The sequence below is a fragment of the Gopherus evgoodei genome, chromosome 17 (genome assembly GCF_007399415.2).
Source record: "Gopherus evgoodei ecotype Sinaloan lineage chromosome 17, rGopEvg1_v1.p, whole genome shotgun sequence".
Lineage (NCBI taxonomy): Eukaryota > Metazoa > Chordata > Testudines > Testudinidae > Gopherus > Gopherus evgoodei.
In genome coordinates, this window is record NC_044338.1 from 13,624,392 (window position 1) to 13,638,829 (window position 14,438).

Consider the following 14,438-nt stretch of genomic DNA (forward strand, 5'->3'; position numbering starts at 1 on the left):
TAATTAAAATTGTCAGAGCGGCCGCCAGCAAGAGTTGGTGGCTGCACTGTGAGGCCACCAAAACATTTGTTGTGAGAACCCCTACCATAGTATATTTAACTGATGTTTTTGCTGGATGTCTGCAGTGGTGGGCTTTATTTGTTCCTTTGGTCTATTGTCTAATTTCTGTACTTTAAAACAAATGTATACATGCACCCAGGAACATGTGATGGGTTTTTTAGTAATAGAAATATTAAACTATATTAAAATACAGCATGATTTTCAGAAAGAGGGTGGAACTTGCATCATCACCAAAGAGAAAACCATTATCTTCTGACTCGTAAACGGAGTCACTTTTGAGCCGAGAGGCATTGAGACAGAGTAAACAAAGAACCACACAATCACTTTTTGACAACTGCCACACTTTAAAATTATTCAGCAGCCAATCAAACATTTCATATTAAGATAAACTTTAGCAATGGTTTCTGAGGATTAATAGGTGTTATAAGCATATTACAGATGGTTGTAAGCCAGAATTTAAAACAATTTATTGGTAGGTTGGATGCTATAACAATCTATAATTAATGAACCATTTATTCAAATGTCAATTAATTATTTATTAACCCTGTATAAATGGAACCTTGATATAAAGTGCAAACCAAACCAACTGTGACAAGAGCCACCATTTTATTGAATTTAATAGCAAAACACCAATCAACTTCAATGTAAGCCAGACTTGGCCCAAGTGGTGTAACTGTAAGCTTTACACGAAGGCCAATATTTTCAAAAGTGACTAGCAATTTTATTTACCTGCAGTTTTGGATGCTCAACTTGAGACACCTTAAGGGAGGCTGATTTTCAGAGGGGACGTGCCCGGCACCGTTTGAAAAGCAGGCCTTTTTAAAAATGTCATAAGTTTGAGCCCCATATGTTTATACACCCAAAACGACTAATTACTTTTGAAAATCTTGGCCAAAGTGTGTATATATAATGTGTGTGTGCGCGGATATATACACATGGGAAAAAATGAAGATTAGGATGGGGTGGTGGGAATTTTCAAAATCGTTCAAGCAGAGATATTCTAGCTAACCTTTTAATAGATCCACAATGTAAAAAAAAAAATTACATCTCTGATCATTGCTTGTACTTGCAACAACGATCTGACTTTTCTAGCCATCTCCACTGAAATCCTCTAAGACTAAAAAGATGGGTTGAATTATTAACTAGGAGAAGAATAGTTTTACTAAATACTATACCATCTCTGTCAATCACTGAATGATAGCAACACAAAAACATGAAACAAACAAATGAAGTTGGTTACAAGAAAGTTTGATACCTCTAGACCAAGGGCATCAGTTGCCTGCTCATGGTGCAATAATTACCCCATAAGGAGTGGAATTGCGTGGCATATTTAAGGCCTTTATCTTCTATTCCCTTGTTTAAATGAGATTTCTATTCCCCACATCCAATAAAAACAGATTTTATAAATTGCTTTTGATTGTCTAGCAAAGCAAATATCATCTGGAAAATCTATGAAATAAACAATGACTTTTCATTTTTTACAACAGCACTCATTCAATTTTTCAGTTATGAGCAAGTTTCAAGTCTCTCCCACTATCAGCTCCTTAATCTAACCAATAGTATGTTCTAAGCCCAGGCTTGATTGGATCTCCATAGACTCTGCCACTGCAAGTTTGTTTGCAAGCATTGAAATCTTTTGTCTATGAACCACTTTGTGATATATCATGGATAGGGCCCTATCACATTCACAGTGCATTTTGGTCAATTTAATGGGTCATGGGATTTTAAAAATAATAAATTTCATTATCTCAGCTATTTAAATCTGAACTTTCATGGTGTTGCAATTGTAGGGGTCCATAAAGAAATTGTGTGTGGGGAGGGGTGGGGTCGCAAGGTTATTGTAGGGAGGGTTGCGATACTACTACCCTTACTTCTGCGCTGCTGCTGACAGTGGTGCTGCCTTCAGAGCTGGGTGCCTGGCCAACAGCCACCACTCTCCGGCCACCCAGCTCTGAAGGCAGCACAAAAATAAGGGTGGCAATTCAGCAACCCCCTTAAAATAACCTTGTGACCCCCCAGCAAGTCCCTTTGGGGTCGGGACCCCCAATTTAAGAATTAACGCTGGTCTCCCCCGTTATATCTGTATAGTATTGGGTAAAAGCACGCAAAAGACCAGATTTTACAGGGGGTGGGAAGACCAGATTTCACGGTCCGTAATGCATTTTTCATGGCTATGAATTTGGTAGGGCTCTAATTATGGAAACAATCAAATCATTAAACCACATCTAATATCTTTACAATAATGAATTAAAGTTGCACTAGAAGACATTGTAAGCAGGAGTTTCTTGTCTAGTTTATTGGATCAGTTACTGAAAATACGCCTATTGATATATCATAATTAAAGTGGGTTACACCAGTTTATACATGCACTTTATTATGTGGCTGTTAAATGTCTGTAAAAGATGTTTTAGCATTCAAATCATGCTTGTGGTATTCACAATGAGTAGCCCCATCACCTTCCATGAGACTATTTCTGTGAGACACACAAGCATGATATTTTCTTTGACTGTGGATTTGATATTTCGCATATCTATAATTTGTTATCATGAACTGATGCTAGAGACCTGATCCAAAGCCCACTTAAATAATTGGAAACGCTGCCTTTGGTTTTAGCAGCCTTTGCTCCAAATCCAAAGGTTGGGGGACAGGAGAAAATATATACTCCTAATAAGTAACTAAATGTTTTCTGGACTGAAAGTATCATGTGCTCGATTGTAATGCAGGTTCTAACTGATTTTAGTCTTTAAAAAAGATACTCGTGTATGCGTTTTTTAAAAATACAATTTCAAGAAAAATTGCACAGAACAGTAACAATTTCACAAACCTTGATTCCTAGCTCTATGTTCTCTCCTCCATATACATCCATTCCAGGATCCAGAAGACCTATTTCTCCAAAGAACTTCCTATTTACAACAAACGAACAGCCAATCATGGCAGGTGTCCTGCAGGAAGAGGAAATAAAAAATCAATAGAAACAGCATTATCACCAATGCAAAATTTGTAGTTGTCATTTTCCTTTTTTTTTTTTTTTTTAAAAGGATTGTAGATTTAATCAATCAATGGAAGTTACCCAATACCTAAAATAAGGCCTGATCCTGATGCCACTGGAGTCTTTGGAAAGCTCCTATTGACTTTAGTGGGGCCTGCACTGGGTAGTGCCACCAGCTTCCCAGTAGTAAGCACTATGCTTGTAGAATTGGAACATTATTTGGGAGATATTATTTTGCCACTGAAGTAAGACTGCACAAAATTCAACTGCTGAATTGCCTATATACATTAAAGGGAGCAAGGGAAGTTCTGTGGTTAAGGCACTGAACTTAGCTCAGCCACAGACTTCCTGGGTGACCCTGGGCAAGTTACTTAATGTCTCTGTGCCTCAGTTCCCCATTGATAGAGTAGGAATACTACTACTACCTTCCACTCTCCCTTTTTTTCTCTTGTCTATTTAGAACGTAAGCTCTCCAGGATAGAAATTCTTTTTTTGCTATGTATTTGCACAATGACTAATCAAATGGGGCCCTGATCGTGGGTGGGATCTGCAGGGTGGATATAAATTATAACAAAAATAATATAATTCCGGAGAAGGAAATATGCCTCACTAATGAATAACGACAACAATCTTGTGGCAGAAGCAAATTCATAAAAAACATTAGACAAAAGATTTGACTCCAGAATCCTGCAAAAGTTCTTGCTCTCTAATGGATGAAGCAAATTTATTACTCTCAGCCTCTGGAAGGCCAGCCAAGCTCAAGGTATCCATTAAGAGAAAAGGATGAAGAAAAATGAGTGTGTGTCAGGGACTGACATTAACATATGCACAAAATGATATAGAAGAAACACAGTCCCATATTTTCCTAATAACTATAAAACATTAAGGGCATTCATAGGTAGGTATATTTACTGCTGGTGCCAGTTTTCTTTCTTCTTCAATAACTAGGATAGAACAACTGTAAATATTGTTTGAAAACACTGGGGCAGATCTTCAGCTGATGTAGATGGTTCACTGGAAACAAGGGAGCTATTCTGATTTATGCCAGCTGAGGATATGGGCATGGTTGAACAGAACCCCATCCCGAAAATTATGATTTACCATTGTAAATGTGGCTTAAAATAACTAGATTGTTATGCTCTTACTACTTTGGGGTTTGCAAACCTATTGTGGTTGTGGTATATGGGAAAGTTGAATCCTCTGGGATATTTTCCACTGTAAAATGGAATAATAAAAGACACTCCCCCTCCCTCCCCAACTAATCTAGACTTTGATCTTAGCTGTAGAAGCAAAGCCTGGACCCCTTTTGGATATCAGCAAGGAAAAAATCAAACATGACTGTAGTATTTAGGGGTGCAAAGAGTCACCACAGCACCTCAGTCTTAAATTATTCCCATACACAAACGGAGCTCTGTCCCCAGTATCCTTTGGGGTCAGGAAATAAGCCTAGTATTTAAGAGGTGGTAGTGCCCTCACTAGGGTGAAATTCAACCTTGAACAGAGGGACAGCACAAGCCTATGCAGCAGTTAACTCCTACTTAAGCCCCATGACTAAGCACATAGGCCTTGGGTTGCACAGGGAAGACTTTCATCCCTTAATGCAAATTCTATCATGTATGATTATTAGAAAACTCACTGTGTTTCCCCATGAGCACGTTGTTTCCTATAAGGCAGTCTGGTCTTGTGGTAGAAGCCAGTCAGCAGGAGTCAGGATGTCTGGCTTCCATTTCCAGCTCGACCACTGATATGCTTTGTCATACTTAACAAACATGCTTTAAATGAGGCAAGTCATAGAACCTCCCCGCGCCTCAGTTTACCAATCTATAGAGTTGCTATTTACAGTACTTCTCTACCTTGCTTAGGGCCAGATAGTGATACTCAGGTTTGGCTGTTCCTTATACCATGAGTCATCCCATGGGAGTCATTGGGAGGCAAATACCACTCTACTTAGGTAAAGGTACCACTCATTGACCCATAGATGGTATGAGGCCTAATTCATTTTTGTTAATTATCTGAGATCCTTGGATGAAGGGTGATATGTATTAAGTGCAGATTATTTCTATTATAAGATTTAATGTAGAATCATAGAACAATTGGCATATTACATTGGTAAATACAGGAACAATCAATACTCTACCTTAAATAGACGCTTTTTCAGGCAGCCACCTGATCCTTAGTTTCAGTAAGCAGTACAATACTTCATGGTTTGCCCTACTCTAGTACTTAAGAATTCAATTTCATTGCTTTAGCAGTAGCAAGATTATTACCTTTAGCAGAAACAATTCGTTTTGAAATGATACTCACATTAGAGATGCCAACATCTAATAGCTCCATTTTCCTGGATTACCATCAGGAATTAAACTAAAGGAAAAGTCACACTTTTTCTGTCACAGAATGTGCACAACCCCTTTTTCTCTTGTGTCTTCTGAACTGGGAAGCTGGCATGGACACTTTGGATCTGTCTACACAGCAACTAGACTCCTGTGGCTGGCCTGTGCAAACCAACACAGGCTCATGCTGCGGGTCTGTTTCATTGCTATATAAACTCCAGGACTCAAGCTGGAGCCTGAGCTCTGAAAGCCTCTCGCCTTGCAGGGTCCTAGAGCCCGGCCTCAAAGCAAGCCCAAAAGTCAGCACAGCAATGAAACAGCCCTGCAGCCTGAGCCTGAATTGACTGGCATGGGCTAGTTGCAGGTGTCCAGCTGCTGCGGGATCTAGTTATGGGGGCACTGGAGCCTTTTGCTTCTACATCAAATTTAGTTTAGGTCATTAATGACAGAAAGATACTAATTAGTTCTGGTCAAAAATTTTCCAGTGAAACTGTTTATCAATGGAAAATGGTGTTGTTTACAAAACAACATTTTTTGACGAAAAACTGAATGCCTGATAACTGAAATATCTGGATTCTGAAATGCTGCTGCAGTGATTCATGGAATAGTTCAGATACCTCATACTCCATTTCTCCTCAGTGGGCAGGGTGACCAACTGGACTACATGATGCACTGCCTTCCCACACCCAGAGGAGAAAACATGGTGCATCATAGGAGATGTAGTCTGACCAACGAGCACAGCCTATAAAGGAGAACAGGGGCACGAGAACATGAACTACAACTCCCCTAAAGCACCAAATTAGCATTTCAAAATCAAAATATTTTATTTTTTGATGAAAACAGTTCGGATTTTGATACTTCTAATGAAAAAAATCAGTTCCCAGAAGAAAACCTCCAGTTTTCTAATCAGCTGGTGGCCACAGACCAGTTCTTAGTGAACAATAGCCCACGTGCACACCACCTCCTCCACAAATTGTTATCCTTTTTGACAGTTAAATATTTTAACGACTAAAGCTCTGATCCCGCTAATATTCATGTGCTTAACTTAATGTAATGTGAGTAGTTCCACAGAAATCAATGGGAGTACTCGCAGTGCTTAAAATTAAGCATGTATGCACATCTTTGCAGTATCAAAGCCTCAGGACCTAATCCAATGCTTCCTGAAGTTAGTGGGGAGTCTTTTCAATGACTTTATTGGATCAAGCCATAAAGCTCCAATCTAAGCATCCAATAAAGTCAATGGGAGTCTTTCCACTGATCTTTTTGAGCATTAGATCAGACCGTAAATGAACACGAAAACTGAAATTATCTTCTCATCCCTGCTAATGGCCACTCCCTCCAAAGCCAGCTGAGACTCAGGAACAGTGATGAAGCTGTCAGCACTGTTGTGTGTTTCAGAAGCCTTGCGTGTGAGTAATCTGACAGAGCTTTTATAATTTCACCTCCAAATTTTGCTCAACTATATAGCGCTGCATATTCATTTCCGACCAAATGATATTGTTAACATGCAAAACCAGCAAATGGAGCATTCCTGAGCTCCCTTAAGCAATACAAATTAAGCGCTACATTCTTCTTCATAACAATGGTTCCTTATCAAATAAATGAGGGCTCATGTGGCATGCTGGAATTTAAATACAAACTACATTTGATTTAACAGCAAATCCTTCAAAAGAGGTGGACATTAAGAATAACAGAAGACCCATCCACAATGGAATAATAGCCCTTGAAGACTGGATGATAAAGCCCTTCATTTTCCCTACCCCTTAATTAAAAACATTAGCACAGTTTGTTTTGAAAATACACAGATCAATTCACACTCAATGCATTTTTTATTTGTCCCGATAGATAATTTTTCTTTAATGTGAAGCAAAAAGTAGAATTTGGCAGAAAGAATATTAACAGAGATGATTCATATTTAGTGAAATTATTGGCCTTTTATCCTGAATTCCATGGCGTGTTAGTTTCTTGATATTATTTCACTTGGCTCTAATACACAAATAAGTAACAAAAGATCAAAAAAAGCTGGCTGAACTATCCTCAGTATAAATCTCTAAATAAAGATAAATAAGAAACAGAGGCAAACATTTATCCTAGTCTATTAAATGACTTTAATATTCTTCCTTTCTCTGGTGTACAGTTATACTCTAGACTTCTAAACCATTCTCCTGAATTGAAGAGGAAATATAGTCTCATTAGTCCTCCTATACAATTAGTACTACACTTCAAGTACAAGTTACAATATGTACACCTCTACCTCGATATAACGCTGTCCTCGGAAGCCAAAAAATCTTACCACGTTATAGGTGAAACCATGTTATATTGAACTTGCTTTGATCCACCGGAGCAGCCTGCCCCCCAAGAGCACTGCTTTACAGCATTATATCCAAATTCGAGTTATATGGGGTCGCGTTATATCAAGGTAGAGGTGTGTATACCAAAGTAAGGGGTTTTGGTTGAATTTGTGTTTTTTTTAATTTTCATGTCCATACAAGTAAAGGCTGACAATGTAAGAAACCACGATGGGCATGGTCAGAGCCATGACAATCACATTTAGTGGGCGGAGGCAGGGGGTGTTAGAGCTGGAATCAGGAGTCCAGAGTGGGATGGAACAAGGCCTGAGTAAGAACAAGTCAGGAGTAGGAGCAGGAACAGGGCTGAAGCAAGAGCAAGACAGAAGGAGGCTAAGGCTTATAGAGTGTGTTACTGCTGTCAGGCCGGGGAGAGTTCCAGTCCATGAAGCAACATTGAGTAAACTGAGCTACTGTTTCTCCCGCAAGGTTTATATACCTGCCCCAAGGGTCACCAGACCAACTCCTGGTTTGTGGATTGGCTGGAGCACAACACAGGAATGCCTCAACAACACATGTGGTTTATTCAGGCTCTAGCTCAGGGATGACTCATCACCTTACAGGCAAGGCTGGAGGAGACATATTGAATATAGCTGGTGTACTTCAGCCTTGGAATCACTCCATGTTTAGCACTCTAATCCTGAGGCCACAGCAGGCCCCATGGCTGCAACCCAGCCATTCTATTTGGGGTAAATGTGGAGGGTTTGTCTAGAAACACATCCTCTTGCCCTGCTTCTGCCTCATCTCCAGCCCTTGCCCATCCCTCCACACCAAACTCAAAAAAGCATTTTGATTTTGAGGTTCCAAAACTGTAGGAAATTTGCACCCATTGTCTTTCATTTTTGCCTGTCTCTGCACTTTTGGGTTGTATTAAAAAGCTTCCATGGAACCAGGAAAGACTGGGAAAATCATTAAAAAGCCTGTTCTCACAAAATTTCTGGCCCAAATTGGCAAACTCAGGAGGAGATTCAGCTAGTATTGGTAAATATGAATTCCATTCTCAATTACACTGGTGCACTGGGATTACAGTTGGATTTACGATGACTGCATTGCTATTACATCTGGCTTTATATTGAAATGAGCACAGAATCAGGCCCATGTTATCTAGTAAACTTCAGGCAAGTTGTCTAACTTGGTTGTATTAACAAAGTGGCTCCCAAGTGGTGGACCCCCAATTATTTTCTTCTCCCTAAAGGGAAGTCTGTGTTGGAGTTAAGAAAAATAGATTTTATCGACAGCTGGTCTTGGGCCAAACTTCCATTGGCTTTCTGTTGTATCTTTGACTGCCTTTTTTAATAAAGGGCATGCACTATACATAACCAAAGAGATTTTAAGTTAACTTCATCATTGATCAATCTCCTGTACATCACTGAAACTCTGTTTGTAAACTCAGATCTTTCTGAATCGTGGGGAACAGAAATCAACAAATCTAGAAAACAAACTTCCCTTTGAGTTTAAGTATTAAAGCAGAGTGGAGAAACAGTTCAGTCAGTGGCTAACAGTCATCTATACATGAAAGCTTTCCTGATCTGCTTTTTGCAGACTATGTATGTACTGTTCTCGTTGCTCAATAGATAGGCACAGTATATTGTTATTTATAGTATTTAATTTTCTTTTAGCCATGGACAAAATTAAGGATTTTGCAAACAAATTTGTAATTGTAATTTGTAAACTAATTTGTAAACAAAAATGACTTGTCACTATTGTACATGTGTGTTTCTATGCACGGGGTGCCCGATGCACATAATGTAGAGTAAATAAAGAACTGGGTGCATAACATAGGGGTTTATTCCAGGGCATGTGTACTCTTACCACAGTATAGCAGAAATCAAATCCCAGCATGTGGTATTGAAGAAAGCCTTTTTCATTTTATAGTGAGGTTAATATCTCAGCCACAGATGCTTATTCAGTAACTGATAGTAGCTATCTAGCTGCCTATTTCTGCTTGCCTAAAGCAAGGCTATAGACAAAGAGATCAGTAAGAACAGTTTTCCTGTGTATCCATCACTCCTGTGTACAACAGATTTTCCTCTGAACAAAACTCCTTCAATTAAAAATAAAGAGAGAAGATATTGGTGGAGATAAGTCTCCTGTACATGACTGAAACCAGAGTGATGGGGCCATCACTAGGGGTTTTGACGATCTCCAGTTGCCCATCCAAACCTATTGATGGGGAAGTCATTCTGGAAACATCACACGATCTGACTGTCTCAAGAGATTTCAGTACCTTTGGCGCTGCGCTGGGCTAGGCTAGAAATACCAGAAGGGATTGCTTCTCTCATAGGGTCCATCCACTTCTGTGGTTGGTCAAAACCAGTTCAGAAGAAACTAGTTACTACCTCTATTAGAACTTGTTAATTTAATGTATCATGTCAAGGACTACAGGAGAGAGGGCTTGTAGATAGAGAAGATTTACTCTGAACCAGAGTTATGGGCTTCAGGCTTCCTTCGCTTGTATGTCAATTCGTCAAGGATGTCTCTTCCTTCTTAGAGACTTATATTTGGCAATTCAGTGTCTCAGGCTACTGAATACTTGAATTCATGCTCAGGATGAGACCATCAGTTTTACTGAATATGTCTGCAGAGCCCTAACTATTTTTGCCAAAGACCATCCCAGCATGCATTGGGCCTGGTTTAAAACCAAGCATGAATTCATCAGGGGTAGCCTTTTGTTTGATTGTTCTGAAATCCTGAACAGGAATCTGTATCTTCCCAGGTTACTGTATCATCATTGTTGGAAGCGACGTGAATTTTAAAACTTCTACTGTGCTAGTGTAATTCCCAGATATAAGCTCTCAGTCCCTTGATTCCACAGTCACAGCTATATTTTTTAGGACAGTCATTGGGATCATCAAATGGACAAGCAGGAGAACGGAACAATGGGCCACAACTGATGTTGGTCATTGGGGTCCCGCCAGGGGTTTCTAGATATAAATAGACTTCACAGTAAGTTTTCAGTGATGTGATTTAGCAAATTGTACAATGGAAAAATGAGATATGTTGGAGTGTCTCACTGCAATGTTACTATGTGCATTTTAAAGACTCAAACTACCGTTTCAATCTGATTTAATTTGGTGTGACTCATGTCCTTTCGCGACTCCCTCCAGCTCCCTAACCAAAATTCTGAAAGCAGGAAAGAGACACCCCAAAGAATACAAAACTTCAGTGCATTAATTCAAGCAATTGAGAAGTTTTCAGTGTGACCACTGCATAGTTGTACACAGGTGTGATGTTGTGATCTGGATCACATGGGAGTCTGCATACTTATGTCATTACAGTCATTTGTGAGTGCTGCCTCTCTAGGAAAAACTCAAACATTCCTTCCACCTGTGACAAAGTTTCTCCTCTATCTTGGTGGGTTCTGCGCTTATTGGTGGATTCACCATGTGGGTCAGAGAACAGCCCAGAGACCTTCCCCTCTGGTAGAAGCCACAGTTCAGGTCAATTCATCCTGGATCTGATCAGGAGTTGGGAGGTTTAGGGGGAACCCAAGCCCACCCTCTACTCTGGGTTCCAGCCCAGGGACCTGTGGACTGCAGCTGTCTACAGTGCCTCCTGGAACAGCTGCGCGACAGCTACAACTCCCTGGGCTACTTCCCCATGGCCTCCTTGCAACACCTTCTTTGTCCTCACCACAGGACTTTTCTCCTGGTGTCTGATAATGCTTGTACTCTTCAATCCTCCAGCAATATGCCTTCCCACTCTCAGCTCCTAGTGCCTCTTGCTCCCAGCTCCTCGCCTGCATGCTACAAACTGAAGAGAGGTTCTTTTAAAACTCAGATGCCTATCCTAATTGATTCTAGCAGTTTCTTCTTAATTGGCTCCAGGTGTCCTAATTAGCCTGCCTGCCTTAATTGTTTCCAGCAAGTTCCTGCTTGTTCTGGAACTGACCCTATTACCTTACCCAGGGAAAAGGGATCTACTTAATCTGGGACTAATATATCTGCCTTCTAACACTCTCCTGTATCCATCTGGCCTGACCCTGTCACACACCTCATACATGAAGGTATGCAGTTTCACAGACGAGAACCTTCTCTGAGCCTCCCTTCATTAGCTCCATAATGGCCTGGGCAGACACTGGCTAGATTTCATTCATAAGAGTGTAATAAAACGTGTACAGAAGGAATGACAGTTTGGCCCCCGGCAATGTACCTTGGTTAATAGTATCCCCAGGACAGCATTCAAAATAGTTTTTTTCTTGAATGATCCTGGCTTCCTTGAGCCAACAACTCTGCTTAATTGTCTGTTTCAGAGGGGCTGATTTTCCCACTCTTATTAAAAATAAGAGATATTGCATAAAAGAGCTTAGATTTAGTGTCTTTTTTTAAAATTTGCATGCACATAACAAGACTTAAAGAAGCTTTTAATGAAACAGAACCCTTGAAAACGATATATTTTTGAAAGTCTGTCAGTTCTACTTATGTATCTGACCTGGTCAGTGTTGTGTAAATAGTTCTATTCCTATCAGTTTGGGATCTTAGGTGAAGTATTTAACCACTCTTTGCCTCTCTTTGCCATCTTTCAAATGAGTGTAATATCTATGGCGAGCCAACATCTATAAAGCACTTTTATGATTCTTGGATTAAAGCTGTTACATTAACTGTAACTATTGTTAACTGTACATTACCTGTAACTATATGTGCCACACGCACAAATGTACTACTTCTGTGATGAGAAAAAAATCAGTAGGTCGGACAGTGTGAGCTATAACCTTATGCCTGAGGAGTCACTCATAGTCTTCCGACTCCAGCACTGCTTTACCAACCAGTAATAATGGTGGATGGAGCACATTTACATTTTCTATACCCATGGCGTATTAAGGTGCAGCAGCTGATGCTATAGCAAATCTTCTATGAAACTTCCAGGCTTCAGGCATTCAACATAAAATTTCACATCCAACATTTTCCATCACAGGACACCCTTAAACACTCACAATTTCCCTGCACACCAACATATTTTTAGGAATTTTTGGCAAGGGTTTTGGTGCAGACATGCTTGCCATAACAGACTTTCAAAATGCCGGAGTACTGCTTGGCATCATAGGGTAGGTTATATAGAGGCCCTGATTCTAGTCTATTGCAGTCAGTTAGATTTATAAACTCTGGCCAGAACATCAGGTGGTGTAACTTGTCCAGTGAAATCAATGCAGCTATGACAAATTTACACCAGCTAGGAACCTACCCTTTATTTTAAAAGGTTTGTAAATTCACAAGGCTGGAGTCCCTGGCACCTTGCTCATGCTGAGTAATTGAACTGAATGAAAACAATTAGACTCTCTGTGGAGTAAGATACTGCTCCGTCTGAATGAGGATGCTAGACTCTGGCCCATATTCATGTGATAAAACAGATGAAATCTTTGTCTCACCTGACTGCTTTGTATTCTTACTGCTTCTTGTGATTCTCCTTTTATTTAACTTCTCAGGTGCCAATTCTTAATTAATTTTTCTATTGGGCTAACCCGTCACAGGCTACTGTTTGATCTTTTAGATTCTCCCTTTCTTTCCACCTCTTTACTTTTACCTTGTGGATCATGGTCCAGTTTCTAGCAGAAGTCTATTCAAACGCAATAGAATGCAAATACAAAGTAATTAAATCTGACTCCGTTTGCTAGTAAGCCCTACATACTGATATATCAGTGGCTGCACACAGTAAATTACAACTACAGGTGTCCATGAGTAAAGATGAGCCTCACCCGAAGAGATGCAGCAGCGTCTGCATACAAGGGGGAAAAGGAATTTTGATCAGAGCCCAGGAAAAGGGCTGAAGACAAAGTGAAAGAAGACAGACCTCCAGACAGAGGCTGTGCTCTGTGGTAGAGCTGCAGGGAGAAGATTTGGTTTGGGGTTTATGTTGGAGTTTTAGTAAAACTTTGGAACTGATGTTCTTTTAGATTTAGACAAAGGATTGAATCTCAGCAATGATCTTGCAGCACTGGAAGCTGATGAATGATTGACACTATGGGGAAACTGAGGCAAAGCTCTGACATAGATTTAAAGATCCTACTACAGATCTGAACCAAGACCCTATATCCAAAGAGTTCCCAGATCTGAACTTTGCACAGGCTAGCCCTCTAGGGGGACCCCACACCCATCCTAAACCCTAAACAACTGGGCTGTTTATCTGTAATCTTCTCTCCTCAAATGCTCTCAGCTTCAGTCTCTTCATCATCCCTTTCCCAGCCGGCCTTCTACCCTTGATGGAGCACTAACTCCCAGATCTACTTTCCCCGGAGCTTTCCTTCTCAAAAAGAGTTACAATAACCAACTCAAAATATCCTTGTTACAAGATTTTCATAAATGGGGGTGAATTTAATCACCATTCACAAGCACTTGATCATTTGGACCATTGTTGTCTCTTTCCTCCATCCACTTACACAGCTAGCGTACCAGGGAGAAACAGGGGCGGCTCTAGACATTTCGCCGCCCCAAGCATGGCAGCATGCCGTGGGGGGAGCTCTGCCAGTCGCCGGTCCCGCGGCTCTGGTGGACCTCCCGCAGGCATGCCTGTGGACAGTCCGCTGGTCCCGTGGCTCCGGTAGACCTCCCGCAGGCGTGCTCCCTCGTGGCGACCAGCAGAGCACCCCCCGCGGCATGCCACCCCAAGCACGCGCTTGGCGTGCTGGGGCCTGGAGCTGCCCCTGGGGAGAACCAGACCTACAATGCCAATTAAAGCAAGCCCCTTAGCAGGAATTATTTGTATCATGCAGTCTGT

At 40.7% G+C, this 14,438-nt stretch overlaps 1 protein-coding gene across 1 annotated transcript in view; it reads right to left on the minus strand.

The window, feature by feature from the left end:
• Window positions 1-14,438, minus strand: part of GALNT17 (polypeptide N-acetylgalactosaminyltransferase 17) — a 284,026-nt gene that overhangs the window by 84,382 nt on the left and 185,206 nt on the right. The window contains exon 6 of the mRNA XM_030536954.1: window positions 2,885-3,002. Coding sequence (XP_030392814.1) covers window positions 2,885-3,002 — 118 coding nt within the window. The remainder of the gene's footprint in view (window positions 1-2,884; window positions 3,003-14,438) is intronic.